This window comes from Capra hircus, chromosome 2, assembly GCF_001704415.2.
Source record: "Capra hircus breed San Clemente chromosome 2, ASM170441v1, whole genome shotgun sequence".
Taxonomy (NCBI): Eukaryota; Metazoa; Chordata; class Mammalia; order Artiodactyla; family Bovidae; genus Capra; species Capra hircus.
The window spans coordinates 126,736,875-126,763,643 of NC_030809.1; the positions used below are offsets into that span (position 1 = coordinate 126,736,875).

At 38.3% G+C, this 26,769-nt stretch overlaps 1 protein-coding gene across 2 annotated transcripts in view; it reads left to right on the forward strand.

Moving 5' to 3' along the window:
• Positions 1–26,769, forward strand: part of ITGAV (integrin subunit alpha V) — a 105,715-nt gene that overhangs the window by 25,195 nt on the left and 53,751 nt on the right. For both annotated transcript variants that reach the window (XM_018054400.1, NM_001314184.1), the window contains 1 exon segment: positions 24,011–24,102. In XM_018054400.1, coding sequence (XP_017909889.1) covers positions 24,011–24,102 — 92 coding nt within the window.

Genomic DNA, 26,769 nt, shown 5'->3' on the forward strand with positions numbered 1-26,769 from the left:
CCAGCCCGTTTGGACCTGACTCGTCCCCATTATTTTAAGACTTAACGGTGACTTTTTAAATCTTTTTAATCTTTTTTTTTAATCTTTGGTAAAGAGTTTTTGTTTTAAAATGTTAGACGCTTTCAGGATCATTTCCTTCTCATCTCTACGAGGAAACAAACCAGCATTGATAGAGCACTGGGTGTTTTCAAAGGGCCTGTATTCTTTGTGCTGGCTCCGTCAGAAGCATCAGAATTGCCCATGGAAGGAGAGGGAGATTTTGATTCTCTGTTCCCCGTGATGGTAATAAATCAGTCAGTAAATAAATACCAATCCCCAGTGAAATGAGCTTTATCATATTTTCTTCTGGCTCTATTTTTCTGACACTTGTTTGCTTTTGAAAAGCAGCTGTACCTAATATATATAAAAGATATTCTTGGATAACTCTGAGTAAATTAGTAACACTTGCTCATGTTCATAGACTATGATTTATTTTTACATTCATAAGTGATTAGTTTTTCAGTAGTCTGTGGCCAAACACTGGATTTAGAGATCTTTATCTCTTGTCATTTTAAAGTCAGTACAATTACACTTTTAGAGACATTTAAAGACACTTTAAAGTTTATAAAGCAAATCATTCTTTCACTAATACTAAAGTATAACCATTGCATGTTGTCTTCCAGAGTTTTTTATATTAAGAAACTGTGTTTTCTTTACTCAGTCAAAGAAGTTTATTAGCCTCCATTTCGGTCATCAGTAATATCTGGAATTTTGGTTTTTTTCAATGAATTATTTTTCACAGCATTCTACTCCAGTAGTTTGAGTACTAGGAAATATAATGTTTAATGACTATATGAAGAATAATGCTTATATAAAAATTGCTAGGAGAGCATGTACAACTTAAATATTCTTGAATTTCATGAGCTGAAACTCTGTGTGTGGAAGATGAAAATGTAAACCTTAAGTTAATTAAAAGGGGATATATAAGCTCTTAACAGAGCTTTTGTAAATGAAGGTTTTTGAATACATACCCATGCTACTTTTTATTTTCACTTTTTGAAACCTACAAACAATACACATTCATTGATTGAAAAAAATGAGAAAACTCCAAAGGGCAAAAAAGAAAAGAATAATCTCCCAAATCCCACCACTGAGGAAATCAATAGCTATAGGATATGTTTGGTTGTGTGTGTATAACATGTTTGTATATGTACCATGTGGCCTTTGTATATATACTGTGTGTGTGTGTGCGCGTGCGTGCGCAACTGTGTACATATAAATATGTAAAATTATAGTGCCGGGGTCCAGCCCCAGTGGATCCAGGGAATTCGAAGCAGAGATGGCGTTGGCGAGAAAAAACTTATTTATTTAGAAATATAAAGAGAGACTAGGAAAGAATAGTGTAATAGGAAAATCAGTGGAGAAAAGAGGCTGAATAACTTGGTTTCTGTGGAAAACCAATAAAGTTCCAAGACAAGGAACTTGCACTGTCTACGTAGGCCACCGGCACCTGCTTGAATAGCGGAGGGTGCCCCGCCTTGGGCTCCCTCTCATGTGGGTCTTAGAAGCCAGGGCAAATAAGTAGACTCGGTGAGCCTCCATGCTCCAAATGGGAATTCAGTCAGAAAAACGAGAAAAGAACGACATGGGGGAGCCAAGCATCGGTGCCAGACCCAAGACTTTATTTTCAAAAGCAGCTTATATACCCCAAGTTGTACATAAAGAAATAATGGAATATGCAGAGTTATGCAGGGGCAGCAGTCCTGACCCTTATTGAGACCAGGCTTTCTTTTTGCGTACCTTCTCGTATACAAAAGGTCTCAGGTAGCTTACATTATCTTCTGGCCAAGAGGCCTGTTAACATTTTTATGGCTGTCTTCCTAGATAAATGTCTATCAACCAGAAAACTCTTTTTCCCTTGAAGTGTTTTTTCTTTAATCTGCATCACCCTCAAAGTACTAAATAAAGTTACATTCCTGTAGAACAAAGGTACAGTGGGTTATAACAAAGAAAGTACTTAACCCAAAGATCTAATGTTGCTAATGCCAGGGCTACCACCTGTTTTTTCTATATACCAACTATATCAACAAAAGATATGAAAACTTGGCAGCAAGTATTGGCTCAACAAATGAAACCCTTAATCAGTCCCATTCTAATGATTTTGACTCCTCGGAAGCCCCTGCATTCCTAGGATGTTTTAAGCTTCCTGTGCCTCTCGTGGTCGGGAGGCCACAAACAATCATATGCGCAGCTGTAAGAGTCCGGCAGGCAGGCTAGAAAGCCATCAGAGGGGTTTTTGAATTGAAACACTCTTATTATGCCCAGGAGATTTATTATCTAAAAGCTCTAAATTAACTTTTTCCAGAAAAAGGTGGTGGGGGGACAGCCCCCTGTTAATGTCAGAAGAGTAGGTGGAAAGCATAACACAGTAAAGCAGGCAGACTCTGGTTTTTGGGGGTAGATGATCAGGAACCAGGAGGGGGTGGGGTCTCCTGAGGCTCGAACCGCCTTTGCGTATGCCGAGCCTCCTTCCTCATGACCTTTGCCACGGGCAGAGTTCCTCACGCTGGCTCCTGGCATTAGAGCTTACTCAATTTACTCCTATTGTAGATGGATTTTTTAGCTTTTTGTAAACTATTATAACAATGCTTTGAACATGTTTATTATGTTTTTGTTCTTTTAAATTATTTATTTTGGGCTAATTTCTAAAAATGAAATTTGGAAATCAGAGGGATGTGTGTTTTTAACACTTGTTGTTATTTAGTCGCTAAGTCATGTCCAACTCTTTTGTGACCCCATGGACTGTAGCCCGCCAGGCTCCTCTGTCCATGGGATTTCCCAGGCAAGAAAACTGGAGTGGGTGGCCATTTCCTTCTGCAGGAGGACTTTCCCGAACCGGTGATTGAATCCATGTTTCCTGCTTGGCAGACGGGTTCTTTACCAGGGAGCCACCAGGGAAGCTCCCTTTAACACATAACTTGATACATATTTGTGAAGTAGGAAAACATTCATAAAACTTATCTCTAAACCAAATCTTTCTTAGTCTGGCAGATGAAGCAAGTTGTTTTAATTAGCGTTTCTTGTTTCTAGGGAGGTTACATCTTTTCTCATGAAAAGAGGTTAGGTGAGGTTAGCTTCTAGTGAGGGTAAGGCTTTTCTCACTTTTCTAGTGAGATGGCAGCAAACAAAACCATCCCAAAGAGAAAGAAATGAAAGAGGGCAAAGTGGTTGTCTGAGGATGCTTTACAAAGAGCTGAGGAAAGAAGACTGTCTTTTCCCCTTGCTTATAATTTTAATTAGATCCCATTTGTTTATTTTTGCTTTCATTTCCAGTATTCTGGGAGGTGGATCATAGAGGATTCTGCTGTGATTTATGTTGGAGAGTGTTTTGCCTGAGTTCTTCTCTAGGAGTTTTACGGTTTCTGGTCTTACGTTTAGATCTTTAATCCATTTTGAGTTTATTTTTGTGTATGGTGTTAGAAAGTGTTCTAGTTTCATTCTTTTACAAGTGGTTGACCAGTTTTCCCAACACAACTAATCTCAAAAATATACAAGCAACTTATGCACCTCAATTCCAGAAAAATAAATGACCCAATCAAAAAATGGGCCAAAGAACTAAGTAGACATTTCTCCAAAGAAGACATGCAGATGGCTAACAAACACATGAAAAGATGCTCAACATCACTCATTATCAGAGAAATGCAAACCAAGACCACAATGAGATACCATTTCACACTAGTCAGAATGGCTGCAATCCAAAAGTCTACAAGCAATAAATGCTGGAGAGGGTGTGGAGAAGAGGGAACCAACCCTCTTACACTGTTGGTGGGAATGCAAACTAGTACAGCCACTATGGAGAACAGTGTGGAGATTCCTTAAAAAACTGGAAATTGAACTGCCTTATAACCCAGCAATCCCACTGCTGGGCATACACACCGAGGAAACCAGAATTGAAAGAGACACATGTGCCCCAGTGTTCATCACAGCATTGTTTATAATAGCCAGGGCATGGAAGCAACCTAGATGTCCATCAGCAGGTGAATGGATAAGAAAGCTGTGGTACATATACACAATATACTCAGCCATTAAAAAGAATACATTTGAATCCATTCTAATGAGGTGGATAAAACTGGAGCCAATTATACAGAGTGAAATAAGCCAGAAAGAAAAACACCAATACAGTATACTAACACATATATATGGAATTTTGAAAGATGGCAATGATGACCCTGTATGCAAGACAGCAAAGGAGACACAGATGTATAGAACAGATTTTTGGACTCTGTGGGAGAGGGAGAGGGTGGGATGATTTGGGAGAATGGCATTGAAACATGTATACTATCATGTAAGAAATGAATCACCAGTCTAGGTTCGATACAGGATACAGGATGCTTGGGGCTGGTGCACTGGGATGACCCAGAGTTATGATATGGGGAGAGAGGAGGGAGGGGGGGGGTTCAGGATTGGGAACTCAAGTACACCCATCATGGATTCATGTCAATGTATGGCAAAACCAATACAGTGTTGTAAAGTAAAATTAAATAAATAAAAAAAAGAGAGAAGTGCAAAGCAAGGGAGAAAGGGAAAGGCACAGTCAACTTCCCAGGTGGTGACAGTGGTAAAGAACTCACCTGCAGTAAAGGAGACTTACGAGACTCGGATTCAATCCCTGGGTTGGGGAGATCTCCTGGAGATGGGCATTGCAACCCACTCTAGTATTCTTGCCTGGAGAATCTCATGGACAGAGGAGCCTGGCAGGCTGCATATCCATAGGGTCACAGAGCGTTGGACATGACTGAAGCAGCTTAGCACAGCACACACCCAACTAAATGCAGAGTTCCAGAGGATAGCAAGGAGAGATAAGAAGGCCTTCTTCCATGAACAGTGCAAAGAAATAGAGGAAAACAACAGAAAGGCTAAGACTAGAGATCTCTTCAAGTAAATTTGAAATATCAAAGGAATATTTCATTCAAAGATGGGCACAATAAAGGACAGAAATGGTAAAGACCTTATACAAGCAGGCAAGATCAAGAAGAGATGGAAAGAATACACAGAAGGACTATACAAAAAATATCCTTAATGACCCAGATAACCACGATGGTGTAGGTTCTAACTCAGAGCCAGACATTCTGGACTGTGAAGTCAAGTGGGCCTTAGGAAGCACTGCTTCCAGTTAAGCTAGTGGAGGTGATGGAATTCTAGCAGAGCTATTTAAAATCCTGAAAGATGATGCTACTAAAGTGCTGTACTCAATATGTCAGCAAATCTGGAAAACCCAGCAGCGGCCACAGGACTGGAAAAGGCCAGTCATCATCCCAGTTGCCAAGAAGGGCAGTACTAAAGAATGTTCAAACCACCAGACAATGGCGCTCATCTCCCGTGCTAGTAAGGCTTTGCTCAAAACCCTCCAAGCTAGGCTTCAACATTGCATGAACTGAGAATGTCCAGATGTTTAAGCTAGGTTTAGAAAGGCAGGAGAAGCAGAGATCAAATTGCCAACATTCGTTGGTTCATAGACAAAGCAAAGGAATTCCAGGAAAACATCTACCTCTGTTTCATTGACTGTGCTAAAGCCTTTGACTGTGTGGATCATAACAAACTGTGGAAAACTCTTAAAGAGATGGAAATACCAGACCATCTTACGTGTCTCCAGAGAAACCTGTATGTAGATTAAGAGCCAAAAGTTAGAACACTGTATGGAACAACTGATGGGTTCAGGATTGAGAAAGGAGTACAAGACTGTTTATTGTCACCTTGTTTATTTAACTTATACACAGAGCACACCGTGAGAAATGCCAGGCTGGATGAGTTACAAGCTGGAATCAAGATTGCCAGGAGAAATATCAACCACCTCAGATATGCAGATGATACTACTTTAAAGCAGTATGGCAGAAAGCAAAGAGAAATTAAAGAGTCTTGATGAGGGTGAAGGAGGAGAGTGAAAAAGCCAGCTTAAAACTCATTGTTAAAAAAACTATGATCATGGCATCTGGTCCCATCACTTCATGGCAAATAGAAGGGGAAAAGGTGGAAGCAGTGACAGATTTCCTCTTCTTGGGCTCTAAAATCACTGTGGATGGTGACTGCAGCCATGAAATTAGAAGGCAATTGCTTCTTGGCAGGAAAGCTGTGACAAACCTAGACAGTGTGTTAGAAAGCAAAGGCATCACTTGGCTGACAAAGGTCCATATAGTCAAGACTATGATCTTTCCAGTAGTCATGTACGGATGTGAGAGCTAGACAAGAAATAAAGCAGAGTGCTGAAGAATTGATGCTTTCAAATTGTGGTGCTGAAGAAGACTCTTGAGAGTCCCTTGAAAAGCAAGGAGATCAGACCAGTCAGTCTTAAAGGAAATCAACCCTGAATACTCTTTGGAAGGAATGATGCTGAAGCTCCAGTACTTTGGCCACTGATATGAACAGCTGACTCATTGGAAATGACTCTGAAGCTGGTTAAGATTGAAAGCAGGAGGAGAAGAGGGTGACAGAGATTGAGATGGTTGGATGGCATCACTGATTCAATGGACATGAACTTGAGCAAACTCCGGGAGATGGTGAGGGACAGGGACACCTGATAGGCTGCAGTCCATGGGGTGGCAAAGAGTTGGACACGACTTGGCGACTGAACAACACCAACAGTTTGCGTTTCTGATTTCTAGCAAGGTTGTCATATTAGGTGAAGCTAATGTGTTTATTAGCTCTTTCTGTGTTTTTGTTTTGTATTGTCTATTTGTACTCTTGGTCTGTTTCCCTACTGATACATCTGTTTTTTTTTATTGATTTTGAAAAGTCTTTATTACACATACACATTTCTGTTGTATGGCAGCTACTTTTCTGCCTGACAAGTTTGTCATTTTTTAGGAACAATATTGAGATATAATTTTACATATTTATAGTGTTTTGCAGATATTATTAAAATTGAATTCCAGAGAATTTCTATCACCCTTTATAAAGAAATGTCATGTTCATTATCAGTCACTGCCCATTTGCACCCCCTTGATATTAAAATGTGCTCATTAGGTACTATTAAAAAATGCTGCTGATTATGTCACCATTGACTGTAATATGCATTCATATTTCAAAGATGTTGATATCTGAATATTTGCAACTCTGAATCAATAAAATACATTATTTCCCAATAGTATTATCTTACTTATACAATATACAGTCAGTCAGCAGCGGTCTGATTACTTCATTTTCTTTCATATTCTTTTATAGTATTTGTAACTGCCTGAAAATATCTTATGTAATTGGTTATTATTTCTCTCCTTTGAAAGCAGGGATCTTATCTGCTCATTTAACTGTTACACTCCATGCATTTAGATGTAGGAATTGCCCATGATTTATTTATTTAACTGAATGATCAAAGAGATTTCTTTCTCTATCCTGTTGATTTTCACATAAATAAGCAAGCCATATTGGGAGATTTTTCTTTCAGGTAGATTTGTTACAGGAAACATGACTGAACAAAAGTAATATTTGAGGTAAAAAGCTACTTAAGGAAGACTCCAAATTGTCTCATTAAACAGTGAATATGAAGTGGCATTATTGTTTTTAATTGAGGAATAATTGACATATTAGTTTCAGGTGTACAATATAATGATTTGATATTTGTGTATATTGCAAAATGTTGACCATAATGTCTAATTAACATCCATTATCATATACAGTTACAAAATATTTTTTTCTTGCAGTGAGAACTTTTGAGATTTACCCTTTTAGCAACTTTCAAATATGCAGTATGTTACTATTGACTGTAATAAAGTCACTATGCTGTACATTATATTGCTTTAATAGCCACTTTTTAAGGGCAAAATGTAAACTCTGAGGACCCACATCATTTCATTATTTGTAAAGTAATGGAAACTAAATGACTAAATACACAGGTAACTTCTAAATAGGACTTCATTGGTTGGCTTTTCTAATGCTTTGGCATTCTTCTTGCCTTTGGCCTTTTCAGAAAAGGTGACATAATCTTTTTGTTCCCAAGGATATTCTTTAGGCATGAAAAGAAGAAACAAAATGTAGTTTCAGGGTGATAAGGTGACTTTGTCTTAAAAATAATCCTGATTCTCCTGAAAGTTGAACAGTGTCTTTTCAAACACTTCGAGGAAATGAGAAAAAAAAACTGTTGGTTACTATAATCAGCAGGCCAACTCTAAAACTATGATAGTTTGTGGTGTTCAGTATGCTTCTGTGCTGAAGTCCTCAATCATGGAAGTCTGATAAAGTGCAATGGCAAGTTAAAAAGCCAACCAAAATAGACAGTAAATTTTCAAGTCTTAGGGGATGTACTTGCTAATTAACTTCAGGACTCTCTAGCAACATTTTCCTCTATGCATTTTTGAAAGTGACAGTGTAGAGTCTTAATTTACATAATATGGGACAGTTTTTTCTCACTTTTGCCATTGCATGAGATTTTCGTTTTCCTTTTAGTTTACTTGGGAGATCAGAGCTAATATTCCAAGGGGTTTTACAGAACTGTGGACAGAAATCGTTGTTCTTTCTTGACTGTTGCCTGAGGTAGCATTCCCTCCAGCACTGGAATTTCTGCAGTTGGTCTGTATTAGACTTCCCTTTCAAGGTTGGTGGCATGGTCCAAGCAGCCTGGGGAGTTCCGGCATCACTCGAAATGGTGACTCAGGACCATGACTCAAAATATTTACTTCCCTCATGCGCCCTGGATTAGCTGCCAATTTCAGCCAGGTCATGAATGAACTTCTTGTCAGTGAGTTTAGAGAGCAGGCTTTCCTTTTCTTTCTCCCCACCCAATTCTATTCACTCTTCATCTGAGTTAAACTTCTGCCTGAGATTGAATTGGGTATTTTAAGAATTCGTCTCTGAAAAAAAAAAAAAAAGTTCTGATTGGTAAAGACCTACTTCCCATTGAGCAAACTTCTTAAAGAAATGGTAATTTGAGGTTGTGAACCTGTTGAAGCTGGAGGCATTCAAAGCAATGTGTGACATTAATACATATTTTTTGGAAAACTGTTGACTTAAGTTTTAGATGTTAATGCATGCTGATACATTATAGCCAAATATACTTGATTTCCTTTTTTGTGGTAATATGATTGAAAACACAGTTGATAACTTGATGCCTTAAGATGTAATTATTGTCTTGGGGGAATATCTAAGTTTTAAATAAGCTCCAGGCTTTTCAAATGTGCTTTTTAATTTAAAAAATAAAAAGCCATATTGCCTGATGCTTTTTTACCTTTGACTAGTGTTTCTTATTTTTTTTTAAATCCTGTGGGCAAATTGCTTGCCAAATTGTAAAAAAATGTGGATTTTTGTGTAGCATAATATTTGATGATAGAAATAAAATTGAAGTATATGTACTACTTATTTTCTTGGACATTTTTTAGCTTAAGCTTACTTAATCTGGTGTCCACAAAAGCAGATATCCATAATCATAATGGTAGGGGTGCTATAGGAACATTTTTTAAAAAAAAACAGGACACAGAACATGGTAGCAATGAGAAGTACATATTACTTAACAGTGCATTGCAGTGTCCTATGCTACCACTTATAAATTAAGAGAAAAGTCCATTGTTTAGGGAAAAATATATATATGGAGGCAGTTTTTCAAAGTAGTAGGAAAAGAATTGGTATCATTTTACAAAGAAAACTTCTCTTCTATCTTTCAGGAGTATAATTGAAGAAAACTTGCTTAGCACTGAGCGCAAGTGAAAAACGCCGTGCTCATTCTTCGCATTGTGTGAAAGCTCTTGACCACCTAGAGACCCTTTTCTCTAGTCACAGTGAACAACTTATGAGTCTCTAAAAATTCAAGAATACCCATTGCTCTCTTTCTTTGCACAGGGTTTTCTCTTGACCCAGAAAGCATACCCTTCCCCTGTGCGCTGCACCCTTTCCCCAGTGCTCTTTCTACGCCTCTGCCATCCCTCCACCGTAATTACTTGTTCCCATGGCTGGGCCTTGTGTGTCAGATATTTCCTGCAGCAAAGACTACCATTTCATCATATGTTAGAGTCATGGACAGTTTCAGCTGAATTTTCAGTTAGGGTTAGGATCAAGCATGGAAGGAGTAAGGTATTCCAGGTCAGAGGGCCTTGGGTAAAAAGGCCTACGGGTGGGAATGAGTGGAGTTTGTATAAGGGACTAGAGGCTCGGAGTAAGGGAACTCTTACGTATAAGAATAAGTTTATCTGGGAAACTTAATAAAAATTTATCCATTAGAATAATATTCTATATTACATTCCATTTTCCAGAAGGATTCAGTTCAGTTCAGTTCAGTTCAGTTCAGTTCAGTCGCTCATTCGTGTCTGACTCTTTGCGACCCCATGAATCGCAGCACGCCAGGCCTCCCTGTCCATCACCATATCCCGGAGTTCACTCAGACTCACGTCCATCGAGTCGATGATGCCATCCAGCCATCTCATCCTCTGTTGTCCCCTTTTCCTCCTGTCCCCAATCCCACCCAGCATCAGAGTCTTTTCCAATGAGTCAACTCTTTGCATGAGGTGGCCAAAGTGCTGGAGTTTCAGCTTTAGCATCATTCCTTCCAAAGAACACCCAGGGCTGATCTCCTTTAGAATGGACTGGTTGGATCTCCTTGCAGGAACCTTCATTTAGGAATGATCTTCACATAGGAATGAGGTCATGGTCAGTTAGCTTATGCTGAGCTTCTTGAAATTCAAGAGGAAGTGGATGTGACTTTGAGAGAATGTGTAAGTCTCTTAAAATACAAATGTTACTGAACATGAAGCTAAAGGAGATGTAGGGGGTGGATTAAATAAACTGCTGTGCAGCTGTATGATGTATTACACAACAATGAAAATGGTGCTATAGGTCTACTTTTATTGACATGTTGTGACATGGAAAAAAGTATATACATTTATATAGAATAATAGAATGTTTTTTCTTAACCTTTTATTTTTTTAATTGAAGGATAATTGCTTTACAGAGTTTTGCTGTTTTCTGTCAAACCTCAACATGAATCAGCCATCAGTTCAGTTCAGTCACTCAGTCGTGTCCGACTCTTTGCGACCCCATGAATCGCAGCACGCCAGGCCTCCCTGTCCATCACCAACTCCCGGAGTTCACTCAGATTCGTGTCCATCGAGTCAGTGATGCCATCCAGCCATCTCATCCTCTGTCGTTGCCTTTTCCTCCTCCCCCCCAATCCCTCCCAACATCAGAGTCTTTTTCTAATAAGTCAACTCTTCGCATGAGGTAGCCAAAGTACTGGAGTTTCAGCTTAAGCATCATTCCTTCCAAAGAAATTCCAGGGTTGATCTCCTTCAGAATGGACTGGTTGGATCTCCTTGCAGTCCAAAGGACTCTCAAGAGGCTTCTCCAACACCACAGTTCAAAAGCATCAATTCTTCGGCGCTCAGCCTTCTTCACAGTTCAACTCTCACATCCATACATGACTACTGGAAAATCCATAGCCTTGACTAGATGGACCTTAGTTGGCAAAGTAATGTCTCTGCTTTTGAATATGCTATCTAGGTTGGTCATAACTTTTCTTCCAAGGAGTAAGCGTCTTTTAATTTCATGGCTGCAATCACCATCTGCAGTGATTTTGGAGCCCCCAAAAATAAAGTCTGACACTGTTTCCACTGTTTCCCCATCTATTTCCCATATACATATATCCCCTCCCTTTTGAACCTCCCTCCCATCTCCTGCCCCATCCCACCCCTCCAGGTTGATAACAGAATCTTGTTTGAGTTTCCTGAGCCACACAGCAAATTCCCGTTGGCTATCTGTTTTACATATGGTAATGTAAGTTTCCATGTTACTCTTTCCATACGTCTCATTCTCTCCTCCCCTCACCCCATGTCCTAAGTCTGTTCTGTTTCTCTATTGCTGCCCTGTAAATAAATTCTTCAGTACCATTTTTCTAGATTCCGTATATGTGCATTAGAACACGATATTTATCTTTCTCTTTCTGCGTTACTTCACTCTGTATAATAGATTCTAGGTTCATCCACCTCATCAGAACTGACTCAAATGTGTTCCTTTTTATGGCTGAGTAATATTCCATTGTGTATATGTACCACAGCTTCTTTATCCATTCATCTGTCAATGGATACCTAGGTTGCTTTCATGTTCTAGCTATTGTAAATAGTGCTGGCGTGAACAATGGGATACATGTGTCTTTTTCAATTTTTATTTCCTCAGGGTATATGCCTAGGAGTGGGATTGCTGGGTCATATGGTGGTTTTATTCCTAGTTTTTAAAGGAATATCCATACCATCTTTCATAGGGGCTGTACTCTATCAGTTTACATTCCCACCAACAGTGCAAGAGTGTTCCCTTTTTTTCACACCCTCTCCAGCATTTATTGTTTCTAGACTTTTTGATGATGGCTATTCTGACTGGTGTGAGGTGATACCTCATTGTAGTTTTGACTTGCATTTTTCTAATAATGAGCAATGTTGAGCATCTTTTCATGTGTTTGTTAGCCATCTGTATGTCTTCTTTGAAGAAATGTCTGTTTAGGTCTCTTTTCTACTTTTTGATTGGGTTTGTTTTTCTGGTGTTGGGTTGTATGAGTTGCTTGTATATTTTGGAAATTAATCTTTTGTCAGTTGTTTCATTTGCTGTTATTTTCTCCCATTTCGAGGGTTGTCTTTTCACCTTGCTTTATAGTTTTCCTTTGTTGTGCAAAAGCTTTTAAGTTTAATCAGATCCCACTTGTTTAGTTTTGTTTTTATTTCTGTTACTCTAGGACATGGGGCATAGAGGATCTTGCTTTGATTTATGTCATTGAGTATTCTGCCTATGTTTTCCTCCAAGAGTTTTATAGTTTCTGGTCTTATATTTAGGTCTTTAATCCATTTTGAGTTTATCTTTGTGTATGGTGTTAGAAAGTGTTCTAATTTCATTCTTTTACACATAGCCGTCCAGTTTTCCCAGCACCGTTTATTGAAGAGGCTGTCTTTGCCCCATTGTATATTCTTGCCTCCTTTGTCAAAAATAAGGTACCCATAGGTGCATGGGTTTATTTCTGGGCTTTCTGTCTTGTTCCATTGGTCTATATTTCTGTTTTTGTGCTGGTACCATATCGTCTTGATGACTGTAGCTTTGTAGTATAATCTGAAATCCCGAAGGTTGATTCCGCCAGCTCCATTCTTCTTTCTCAAGAGTGCTTTGGCTATTCGGGGTCCTTTGTGTTTCCATATGAATTGTGAATTTTTTTATTCTAGTTCTGTGAAAAATGCTATTGGTAACTTGATAGGGATCACATTGAATTTGTAGATTGCATTTGGTAGTATAGTCATTTTCACAGTATTGATTCTTCCTACCCAGGAACATGGCATATGTCTCCATCAGTTTATGTTGTCTTTGATTTCTTTCATTAGTGTCTTATAATTTTCTGGGTAGAGTTCTTTTGTCTGCTTAGGTAAGTTTATTCCTAGATATTTAATTCTGTTTGTTGCAGTGGTTAATGGGATTGATTCCTTAATTTCTCTTCTGATTTTTCATTATTAGCATATAGAAATGCAAGTGATTTCTGTGTAATGATTTTGTATCCTGCAACTTTGCTAAATTCACTGATTAGCTCTAGTAATTTTCTGATACAGTCTTCAGGGTTTTCTATGTACAGTATCATGTCATCTACAAACAGTGAGAGCTTTACTTCTTTTCCAGTCTGGATTCCTTTTATTTCTTTTTCTTCTCTGATTGGTGTAGTTAGGACTTCCAGAACTATGTTGAATAATAGTGGTGAAAGTGGACACCCTTGCTTTGTTCCTGATCTTAGGGGGAATGCTTTCGGTTTTTCACCATTGAGAATAATGTTTGCTGTAGGCTCATCATATATAGCCTTTACTATGTTGAGGTAGGTTCCTTCTATGCACGTTTTTTGAAGAGTTTTGGTCATAAATGGGTGCTGAATTTTGTCAAAGGCTTTTTCTGCATCTATTGAGATTATCATATGGTTTTTATCTTTCAGTTTGTTAATATGGTATATCACCTTGGTTGATTTGCATATATTGAAGAATCATTGTATCCCAGGAATAAACCCAACTTGATCATGGTGTATGAGCTTTTTGATGTGTTGTTGAATTCTGTTTGCTAAAATTTTGTTGAGGATTTATGCATCTTTGTTCATCAGTGATATTGGCCTGTAGTTTTCTTTTTTTGTGTTGTCTTTGTCTGGTTTTGGTATCACCCTGATAGAATGAGGCCTCGTAGAATGAATTTGGAAGTGTTCCTTCCTCTGCAATGTTTTGAAAGAGTTTTGGAAGGATAAGCATTAGCTCTTCTCTAAATGTTTCGTAGAATACTCCTATGACGCCATCTGGTCCTGGGCTTTTTTTTGGGGGGGAGATTTTTGATCACAGCTTCAATTTCAGTGCTTGTAATTGGGTTGTTCATAATTTCTGTTTCTTCCTGGTTCAGTCATGAAAGATTGAACTTTAAGAATATGTCTCTTTCTTCCAGGTTATCCATTTTATTGGCATATAGTTGTTCATAATAGTCTCTTATAATCCCTTGTATTTCTGCATTGTCTGCTGTAACCTCTCCTTTTTTATTTCTAATTTTGTTGATTTGATTCTCCTCTCTTTTTTTCTTGATGAGTCTGGCTAAATGCTTGTCAATTTTATTTTCTCAAAGAACCAGCTTTTTGTTTTATTAATCTTTACTATTGTTTCTTTCATTTCTTTTTCATTTATTTCTGCTTGGATCTTTGTGATTTCTTCCCTTCTACAAATTTTGGGGTTTTTTTGTTCTTTTTATAGTTGTTTCAAGTGTAAAGTTAGGTTGTCTATTTGATGTTTTTGTTTCTTGAGGTAGGGTTGTATTGCTGTAAACTGTCCACATAGAACCGCTTTTGCTGCATCCCATAGGTTTTGAGTTGTTGTATTTTCATTGTCATTTGTTTCTAGAGATTTTTTGATTTGCCCTTTAATGTCTTCAGTAACCTGTTGGTTATTTAGAAGTGTGTCTTTTAATCTGCATGTGTTTGTGTTTCTTGCAGTTTTTTTCTTATAGTTGATATCTAGTTGTGGTCAGAGAAGATGCTTGATATGATCTCAATTTTCTTATATTTACTGAGATTTGATTTGTGACCCAAGATGTGGCTTATCCTGGAGAATGTTCCATGTGCACTTGAGAAGAAGGTGTTTTCTTCTGCATTTGAATGGAAATGTCCTGAAGATGTCAATGAGATCCATCTCATCTAATGTATCATTTAAGACTTGTGTTTCCTTATTAATTTTCTGTTTTGATGATCTGTCCATTGTGAGAGTGGAGTGTTAAAGTCTCCTACCATTAATGTGTTACTGTCAATTTCTCCTTTTATGTCTTGTGTGTCTTATATGTTTGTCTTATGTATTGAGGTGCTCCAGTGTTGGATGCATAGATATTTACAGTTGTTATGTCTTCCTCTTGGATTGATCCCTTCATCATTATGTAGTGTCCTTCCTTATCTCTTGTAATCTTCTTTATTTTAAGGTCTGTTTTGTCTGATATGAGGATTGCTACTCCAGCTTTTTTTTGCTTCCCATTTGTATGGAATATATTTTTCCATCCTCTCACTTTCAGTCTATATGTGTCTTTAGGTCTGAAGTGAGTTTCTTGTAGACAGCACATATATGGGTCTTGTTTTTTGTATCCAATGAGCCAGTCTGTGTCTGTTGGAACATTTAATCCATTTACATTTAAAGTAAGTATTGATATATATGTTCCTATTGTCATTTTCTTAATTATTTGGGGTTGGATTTGTAGATCTTTTTTCTTCTCTTGTATTTCTTGACTGTATAAGTCCCTTTAACATTTGTTGTAAAGCTGGTTTTGTGGTATTGAACTCTCTTAACTTTTGCTGGTCTGAAAAGCTTTTGATTTCTCCATCAATTTTGAATGAGATCCTTGCCGGGTAGAGTGATCTTGGTTGTAGATTTTTCCCTTTCAGTGCTTTAAGTATATCCTGCCATTCCCTTTTGGCCTGCAGAGTTTCTGCTGAAAGATCAGCCATTAAGCGTATGCAGTTTCCCTTGTATGTTACTTGTCACTTTTCCCTTGCTGCTCTTAATATTCTTTTTCTGTGTTTAGTCTTTGTTAGTTTGATTAGTATGTGTCTTGGCATGTTTCTCCTTGGGTTTAACCTGTATGGGACTATTTGCACCTCTTGGACTTGATTAACTATTTCCTTTTCCATGTTGGGGAAATTTTCACCTCTTCAAAAATTTTCTCATACCTTTTCTTTTTCTCTTCTTCTTCTGGGACCCCTATAATTCGAATGTTGGTGCGTTTGATATTGTCCCAGAGGTCTCTGAGACTATCCTCAGTTATTTTCCTTCTTTTTACTTTATTCTGCTCTTCAGAAGTTATTTCTACCATTTTATCTTCCAGCTCACTTATTAATTCTTCTGCTTCAGATATTCTGATTTTGATTCCTTCTAGAGTATTTTTAATTTCAATAATTGTGTTGTCTCTAAATGTTTATTTTTTTGTTTGTTTTTCCTCTGATGGGCAAGACTGAGTGAGTTGGTAATCCTGTCTGCTGATGATTGGGTTTGTATTTTTGTTCTGTTTGTTTAGATGAGGCGTCCTGCACAGGGTCCTACTGGTGGGTGGGTGATGCCGGGTGTTGTATTCAAGTGGCTTCCTTTGTGTGAGTTCTTAACTATTTGATACTCCCTAGCGTTTGCAGTTCTCTGGTAGTCTAGGGTCTTGGAGTCAGTGCTCCCACTCCAAAAGCTCAAAGCTTGATCTCTGGTCAGGAACAAAGATTCCACAAGTGGTTTGTTACATCATTGAGTGAGATTAAAACAAATACCCCAAATGAGAAACCAAAGATGAACCCAGACAAATGGCAGTTATAAAATCAGGCAAATAATAATTAAAATAATGAGATATACACATATACATATACACCCATGAGCAAAGTCAAAACAGCCCAACAAAAATGAAGTACAGTTGATTGCTCCAGCAAACAAAGGAAATAAGAAATTATGTTTACCAGTTAAGAACAAAACTAGCTAAAGCACAAAGTGGAAAGCAAAATTAAAGTAAGGTGCCAAGTGGGGAATAAAGCAATGAAAAAAACCTAACAAATATGTTGAGAGGAACTTAAAGAGAAGAAAGAATATATATGCAAAGTTAAATAGAGGTATATGAAGAAGATTTATATACATTAAAGATTAACTGCAAGGGGAAGAGAACAGTAGATAGGGAAACAAAGAAATAAATGTAGAAAGAAGAAAATAAGTTAAAAAATTTAAAATTACAAAAAAGAGAAAAAAAAAAAAACTGAAGAAGAAAGGCAAAAAAAAAAAGGAAAACTCCACAGAACTGCAAAAGCCCAACACAGAGGTAGACGTTTATAACAATAATAACAAATGTGACTGAATATATACATATACATATCCACCCATAAGCAAAATCAAAACAGTCCAACAAAAATAAAGTACAGTAGATTGACCTGGTGAACAAAAAGTTTATTTACCAGGACAAAATTAACTGAAAAGCATAAATTGGATAACAAAACTAAAGCAAGGTGCCAACGGGGAAATAAAGCAATGAAAATAAAACTAACAAATATGTCGAGAGGAAAAGAAAAAAAGAAAAGAAAGAAAGAATAGATATGCAAAGTAAAGAAGATTTATTTACATTAAAGATTAAGTGCAAGGGGAAAAGAAGAGTAGGAAAAGCAAACAAGAGAATAAATTTAGAAAAAGTGTACTGGAGTGGGTTGCCATTTCCTTCTCCAGAATAATAGGTTTAAAAAATTAAAAATTAAAATTAAAAAGAAAAGAAAAATTTGACTGACCTGATATCTGATTATCTTGAACTAGCAAGCAGAGCTTTGAGGTTAGTAACATGACTTTTTGCAACACATTTGAGAGCAAACATTGGCATTTATATTGCTGATGTTAGAAAAAAAAAAGAAACTGCATCTTTCAACTACCAACTAGGTCAAGCTTTGGCAATTTAACTTCTGCGAAACAGCATCTTTTATAACAGTGTATTAGTGTTCTAAATTTAAATTCTATTTTTCCTAATGTTTAATTTGTGCATTTATTGAGTTTTATAGCCATAAGAACTATAGTTTTATTGCATAGTTAAATAATGTTATAATGAAAGTAGAGGCTTCCCCAGTGCTCAGTGCTAAAGGATCCTCCTATAATGCAGGAACCACACAGACCTGAGTTCAATCCCTGGGTTGAAAAGATGTCCTGGAGGAGGGCATGGCAACCCACTCCAGTATTCTTGCCTGGAATTAAAATAGGTTTAATTAAAAAAAAAAGAGAGAGAGAGAGAGAAAAGAAAAAAAGGGAAACCCCCCCAGAACCACAAAACCCCAATGCAAAGGCAGAGGCTTATCACAACAATAAAAAATGTGACTGACGGGAAAAAAAGCTCAAAAGCTTAATTTCATAGTGCCAGTAAAGTTGACAAGTACAAAAGAGGGAGGGAAAAAAAGGAAAAAAAAATATTCAAAACAGTCTATAGAACAAGTCAAAACATAAGAATAATAAATGTTTTTCTTGAGTCACTGCTGTCAGAGTCCTTTCCCTCGCTGGGAGTCACAGTCCACCTTACTTCCCTAGGATGCCCTCGAACACTGTGCTGATCTCTGGAGCTGTTGTAGGGGCAGCTCAGATTCTAATCTGGTCCTCATCCTCTGTGTTCTTGCCCCCAGTGTCCACAGCTATCAGAACTAGTGCATTTTCTTTTGTGGGAGCTCTCAAATGACCTTTTATATATTGCATAGACACAGAGCCTGCTTAGTTGATTGAGTCGATTTAATCTGCAACTTGTACAGCTGGTGGGAGGGTTTTGGGTCTTCTTCCTCAGTCACACTGCCCCTGGGTTTCAATTGTGGTTTTATTTCCACCTCTGCATGTGGGTGGTCCATTGGGACTTGCTCCTGCGGCTGCCCTGGAAGGTCTTGGATTTGCCCCTGTGAGGGCCAGGTGTGGAGGTGGTGCAGCTGCTTGGGTGTCGAGTTCTGGCATCACCAAGTACTCAGGGGAGTTGGTGGCGAGGGCAGCTGGAAATATGGTGCTCTAGAAGGGTATGGCAACCAGTTTTGGCCAATATGCTCCAATATTCTTGCCTGGAGGACCCCCCTCCCTGACAGAGAAGCCTGGCACGCTGCAGTCCACAGGGTCACAAAGAGTCGGACAATACCAGAGTGACCCTGTGAGCATAGATGCAAGACTTTTTTCCTGTGGCAGCTCTGCCCCAGTGAGAGTTGAGTGAGAAGGTGGCGTAGCTGCTTGGCTTGCAGGGACCCTGGTGGTACCAAGTGTGCAGGGACAGGGACTGCCTCTACTGCAGGAGTTATGGCCCTGTCAGAGTCTTTTTTTCAAGCCTCTTGTAGCTGGCAATCAGAAGTCCTCTTTGGCCAGTTTTTTCCCTTGCTCTGCCTGTGCAGGCAAGGCTCCCTTGCCTGGGGTCCTCTGTTGTTCTGCACGTCAGGCACGTAGAAGGGCCCCCCCTGACTGGGGTCCTACCCTGTAGATCCATGGGTCAGGCACTTAAAGGGGCACCCCGGGTGGGGTCCTGTGCTGTAGTTCTGTTTATCAGGCGTTTGATGGGCCAGTCTCTGTATTGTTTATTGTTCAGCTGCTCATGCTGGTGTGTGTGAGGGGAGAGAGGCTATGGTGATGGCTCCATTCCCTACATGTGACTCAGCAGTATCACCTTGCTTCCATGGCTGCCTGGCTTTCTTCCACAGGCATTTCCCACCACGATCTCCTCCCTAACATCTCCTCAATCCATCTCTCTGCAGTCAATGACAGCCCTTGCCCTGGGATTGCTCTGCAATCCCTAAACTCCAGCTGCCAGCCACTGCACCTTCGAGGGGATATCTGTCCTTGTCCGGGGTATGTATGGCTGTGGCAAGGACTGTCTGATGCTCATTCCATTTAAGCTGCAGCGGATGAGCTGTTTCACTCTCAGCCGTAAATGTTTCTCCTCTGACTTAGACAATTGCCATGATGTGGGGATCAGAGCCCTGCTTCCTTTCCCCTCCCCGCCGAGGGCAGGTCCAGTCCTACTAACCCTCCTGTTTCCCCCTAGTTCCTTCACCCTCCTGAGTTTTGCCTGGGTCTGTGTATTCTTTTCCACTGGTCAGGCACTCCTGTCCGCTCTCAGCTGATGTTCTGCATACACTTCTGTGTCTGAATGTGTATCCTGATGTATCCATGGAGAGAGGTGTACTCAATGTCCACCTACTCCTCTGCCATCTTGTTCTCTGAGTGTTTCTTTTAATACTGGCTTAAAATATCCATTTTACATAAAAGAATATGCATGTATTCCTAAAACAGATGTTTAGGAAAGATATCAAAATGTGCGCAGAGGCTGTTTTGTTTCTTCATGGTAGGATTGTAGTCTTTAGATTGGTCTTTGCATATGGCTTTATTTCGTATTTATTTTTTTCATGTTTTATGATACTTTTAATGGTATTATTATAGTAAATGTGTGTGTCTGTTTGTGTGTGTGTGTGTATGTGTCTGCTCGGTCATGTCCAATTCTTTGCGAGTTCATGAACTGTAGCCTATCAGGCTCTTCTGTCCATGGAGTTTTCCAGGCAAGAACGCTGGAGTGGGTTGCCATTTCCTCCTGCAGGGGATATTCATTCAGAGATTGAACCTGCATCTCCCATATTGGCATGTGGATTCCTTACCATTAGCACCACCTGGGAAGCCCAGAGTAAATATGATAAAGAGAGGAAATAAAGAGAAATAAAAGATATTGTTGTTGGCCTATAGTACAAACAATTTTGTATTTGCTAACTGCTGTACTTTTATTTTGCAAAATTTTAAACTTACAGAAAATTTGAAACTGTAATGTAATGAACGGTATCCCCTTCACCTAGATTCAAGTATTCTTGCAGACATTGTGAAACTTTATCCCCAGAATACTTCCCATAGCAGCTAGTTCCCCATAACTAGGGCCTTCCCTTATATAACCAAAGCACTGTCATCATCACAGACTAGAAATGTGTCATTATTACAATATGGTTATCTAATAAAGTCCTATGTAACTAGAAAAATTTCTTCACACAAAAGAGTCAGTCAAGGATCATATCTTGCATTGGGTTGCCATGTCTCGTTGTTCTCTTTTAATCTTGAATCTTACTGTTTTTCTTTTGTTTTTTATGATATTGACATTTTTGAGGAAGCTATACCAGATGTCTTTAGGCAGGAATACTTGTATTTGCAAGAATATAGTGATGTTGGGTCTGCATTTTTTTTTAATTGAAGTTTTATTAAGGTGTGAGGAACTATATAGAGCCATAATTTGAATTAATTTGAGTTCTACCTCTCCAATGTGGTACTTTCGTTCATGATAGAACAAAATACAGAAATACAGAAAAGTTGTGCTTCTGCTTGGATATCTTTAGGGTCTTGCTGAAAAGGCTATTTTAAATGAAAGCAGAAGTAGAAGGCAGCAATTGTGATAATGCTGTACCTTCTGTTCAGATACATAAGTTCATAAAGTCAGTTCCCTCAGGCTAAGCTTACCTGAGTTGATCGTGATTCTTTTGGTGTCAAGTGATAGTGACTGGAAGTGTATCCCTCCAAGCACCAGCTGTTTCAGGTTCATACTGTATTTCTCATTAATGTTAGGGAAGGGGCGATACCTTTATTTCCTTCGCAGAAAAGAATAGAAAGCCAGTGAGAGAACTCAGCTTGCAGTGGAATTTTTAAAAATCCTATTATATAGCTTGTAATCATACATTTTATGGCTAAAATCCTAGAAAAAACTATTAATTGAATCCAATTCTTCCAAGGGCAAAGCCTCTTTGCAGTTGTAGGTCAGGCCATTTTTAGCATTTTGTTTTTAAAATATATGTTGCTCGAACTGTGGTAGGCTCTACTGCAGTAACAACATTTTTTTTTTCCCTTAAAACAAATACCCAGATCTTACTCACTTAAAAAAGGATAATTTCTTGCTCATGTCATCAACTTGTATTGATCATTTGGCTGTTTTTAATGGTTTGGAAACTTGAACTACAGCATCTTTTGTTAAGGAATTCCACACCATTTATTCTTTTCAGCTTCATAAATGGGACAGAGAAAACATGGAGAATTTATATGCACTGTTTTTGTTTTGCTTTGTTTTTTAAGATGAAATGACAATTTGAGATTTCACATATAAGTGATACAATGAAGCATTTGTTTTTGTGTGTCTGGCTTATTTCTCTTAAGATAATGCCTTCTAGATCCAACCATATTGGTGGACATGGCAGGATTTTTTTTTCTTAAGGTTGAATAATATTCCATTTTAATTATAGACTGTATTTTCTTTTTTTTTAAATTCATTCAACCATAGACATTTAAGTTGCTTCTGTGTCTTGACTGTTGTTAATGATACTTCAGTGAACAAGGGAGTACAGATATTGCCTTAAGATAGTGATATATTTCCTTCAGGTATATGCCTAGAGTGGAATTGCCAGATCATACAATAATAGTCCTATCTTTAATTTCTTATGTAGCCTCCATACCATTTTCCATAATGGCTGCACCAATTTACATTGCCAGCCAGCAGTGTATCAGGGTTCCCTTTTCTCCACATCTGATAATGACAACCTTCTTAACTGGTGTGAGATGACACCTTATTGTAGTTTTGATTTGCATTTACTTGATAACTACTGAACTCATATCCACTCTTAACTGACTTGAGCTAGAAGGAACACATGCCACTTCTGCACTTAACTTATTGATTAAAATGAGTTGTATGGATTTAACCTAACTGGGAGGATGGGAAATGTAAGGGAGCACATGGACTGTTGGGGGACCTTTAGGTCACTGATGTGTCTTGTTCCCAGTGAGGTCGGCATGTGAACATCGGCATCAAAGGCAAGCCAACCTCTGTTGGGAAACCTTGATTTACTTGGTAAAAGGCATATATTGGTTAGTTCATTCATCCTTCCTCCCTCCCTTTACCAATAAAAAGGTGCTTTGTGATCACTGACAAAAGTGAGTGGTGTTTAGACTACAGATAGAGGACTTTGGAGAGTGGCAATTCAAATTATTTATTGATTTATTTTTTGCAAAAACAACAAAAAAGTTCAAAGAATTATACAGCTAATATGTCCTTCATCTTGCCTATGAAATGTCTGGCATTATTGAAATGATCATTTATTTATAATTCTTCAGTTGATCTTAGAAGTCCTCAGAATGGAATTGAATAACCATAAGCACTGTCTTAGAAGGTTGAGATTTAGAGAATAGATTTAATCAAACCTTTTGATGATATTTACATATTGGCTGGCATTCTTAAAGCTGACACTGGTCTGATATATTGCTCCAGTATAGTTATTTAAATATATGTTTATAAGGAATGATTATTATAAGTAGATTTTAAGAGGAACAAACTGGTCTTTAAGAATAGTCTCTCTTGATACTTTATGCATTTATTTCTGTAATTTTTTTTTCATTGAGCCAATCAAGAACTTTCTTGTAGAAAAGATTTTTATCTTTTTCTTTTAAAATCTATAGTGCTTTACGAGTACTTGGTATACTGGAAATAATTTTTTCAATAATGTAGGCTGAAAAATAAATGTTTGCATATAGTGTGCCAAATCTAATTCCTTTTCCTACCAGCCAAATAATGTCTCCTGGATTCCGACTCGTGGTATAACGTCATTCGCAGGATCTTAGTCTTTTACTTTAGTCTTTAACTGCTGGTGTTCTGTAGAGGAGTTTCATAGCCTTCTATTTTCAGAAATATCTTTATGCTACAGAAAGAACTTTGGGGAATACAGAAAGTATTTAATAGTTAATTATCTTATAATTTAGTAGCTGGAAAATTTCACTGATTGTGACTTTTACACATCTATATTATGATCATTGATAAGGCAAGTAACAAATCTGAGACACTTTCAAGTCATTTTGCATTTTATTTTTCTGATCAGTTGAGAGTATAAAGTATATAATGTTTTAAAGTATATGAAATAAGTAGCCAAATTTGATTAATCAGAGGCATGCTATTTATAAACCTGTGTTGAAATAAACTCTGTTATACAAAGAAAGCATATTTTGATTCTCACCCTCATGCTTTTAAAAAATGTTTTAAATTTTATTTTATTTTATTTTAGGCAACAGAGATTATGCCAAAGATGATCCATTGGAGTTTAAGTCTCATCAGTGGTTTGGAGCATCTGTGAGGTCAAAACAGGATAAAATTTTGGTAAGTTTTGCATATTTACTCACAGGTTAAATTTAGTCAATTTATGTGAAAACACAGGAAGTTTTCTCTTGGAAAGCTGATAGTAAAATTCAGTGTGCTCAGGGGCACAGAGTATTCCGATAACATAGCTCTAATTACTTTGTCCACAAAGGTCCGTCTAGTCAAGGCTATGGTTTTTCCAGTAATGTATGGATGTGAGAGTTGGACTATAAAGAAAGCTGAGCACTGAAGAATTGATGCTTTTGAACTGTGGTGTTGGAGAAGACTCTTGAGAGTCCCTTGGACTGCAAGGAGATCCAGCCAGTCCATCCTAAAGGAGATCAGTCCTGGGTGTTCCTTGGAAGGACTGATGTTGAAGCTAAAACTCCAATACTTTGGCCACCTGATGTGAAGAACTGACTCATTGGAAAAGACCCTGATTCTGGGAAAGATTGAGGGCAAGAGGCAAAGGGGTCAACAGAGGGTGAGATGGCTGGATGGCATCACTGACTTGATGGACATGGGTTTGGGTGGACTTTGAGTGAACTCTGGGAGTTGGTGATGGACAGGGAGGCCTGGCGTGCTGCGGTTCATGTGGTTGCAGAGTCGGACATGACTGAGCGACTGAACTGAACTGAAGCCCTTCTAAGGATTCCTTCTTTTTCGCCCTTCTTAGATTGGGCTTTTGCTACTTTCACTGTCATTCCTACAACTTGGTAGTTCCCCGGGAGTTTATTTCTCTCCAGCAAGGCTTAGGAATAGTGTGGCTTTGATTACTCGAATGCCCTAGTACCTTTTTCCTTAGAATAAAACACCCTCACCTTTGCCTCATCTTCTGCTTTGCTGCAGTCTCCTTCCTTTGCTCATCTTTTCGAAGACTTGTTGAAATGTTTTCTGTAGTAACTGTCTCCACTCTCTCACTTTCCTTCCTCTTCCCAGCCCTTCCTGTCTGGCCCAGGTAGGCATGGGCAAGGTCACTTTTGACTTTCAGGTCAAGAATATTTTTCTTGGCCCCTCAACACTATTCAGCAAGGTCCCTTGAGCCATACTTTTCTGAAATACTTCTTTCCTTGGCTCCTGGGACTGTACTCTTCCAGTTTCCCCTCTCACCGCTTGCTCCTTTGCCATCACCTTTAGTAACTCTACTGCTCATTTTCTAAATGTTGGGGTGTCTGAGCTTTGGTCTGGGCTCCTGTTTTCTTGAACTGTACCTTTTATCTAGCAGTTCGTAACCTATCCTGTGACTATGAATACGATCTGTGTATCATAATCCGCAAATCTACATCTCTAGCTCTTAACTGTTCTTGTATCTTTCAAGTTGTATTTCCAAACTGCCAATTTGGCGTTTTCATTTGGATATCTCATTATTACTCAAAATAAATGTGAACCGAAATAGAACTGTTACCCTCCGTCATAAAGGAAAAACCAGGAAAGTAACTATTTCCATATAAAACATCCTCATCTTAAAAGCATGACTCTACCCCATTCCCCAGCAACCCCAGTCAGTTCTGCCTTCATCTTCCAGGATTCCACTCCTCAATAAATCATCATCTCCACTATTTCTGTCCTGTGCCAAGCCACCATCATTACTCTCCTGGGCCAGTGTAGTAGCACCTCTCACTTCTCTGCTTCGTCTCTTGCCCTAGCTACAACGCATTCTTTATAGAGGGACCAGATGAACCAGAGCATTTCACTTTCCTGATTCAAACAATTAAGCAGCTTTTCATCACTCTCAGAAAAAATATCTCCTGTTCATCCTGGCTTTCATCAGCATCTTCATAGTCCAGTCACTGGCTGCTGTCTCTTTGCTATCATCTCACTCCGTCTTACGTGTGCAGCTACACTAATTTTTTGATGCCTTCCACACCAAGTCATTTCAGTTAGTTCCTTAGTGTTTGTTCCCTCCGCTTATGTGTAACTTACTGCTTTTCGCTTGAGCTGGCTCCTTGTCAGTCTGATTTCAGCTCTACTTTCATTTCCTCAGAGAGCCCTTCCCTGTTTTAATTGGCGGTGTAGTATTTATTGGTTTCTTTCTTTCCCATTGGATTGTGGGGCATCCAGGAAGGGTTTATTTAGGAAGTAATAGTTCAGTGGCACTTAGGAATGTGTCAAATCACAGTTAGAGGTGAGGGGAGGAGTTGAGAGTAGTGGCATTCTAGGCAGAAAGAGGTAGAGGGAAGCAAAAGTACGCAGAAGTGGCAAATACTCCACCCTGGAAATCAGATACATGTAGAGAAGTAGTAGCAGTTGCTTACTTTCAGTTTTTTGGGTAAATATAGCCCAGTATTGTTTGCGGTGTTTGTTTTCAAATGTTTTGCTTCAAAGGATACAGCAAATTTATTGATTTTTTTTTTCCAGCAAATTGAATTGTTATACTTTGGTAGATTACTATGCTATTAAAACATGCATTCTACCACTTTACATAGTGTTGAAATCTATAGCCCTGAAAGCAAAAAGGTTGTAGTTTATTTGAAAAGTAAATAAAATAAGTGCTTCAAATTCTTTTACTCCCTTCTTATTTGATAAATTATTTGTTTCATAGCTTAGAGATATGTTATTTAGTTTAAGTATTGAATTGGTCTGTGACCTTCAGTTTAGTACCTAAAATCAAAAAAATACTGCATGAAATAATGATGTTGCTAACTATATTGGAAAAAAAACCCCACAAAACCTAGACTACATATACGG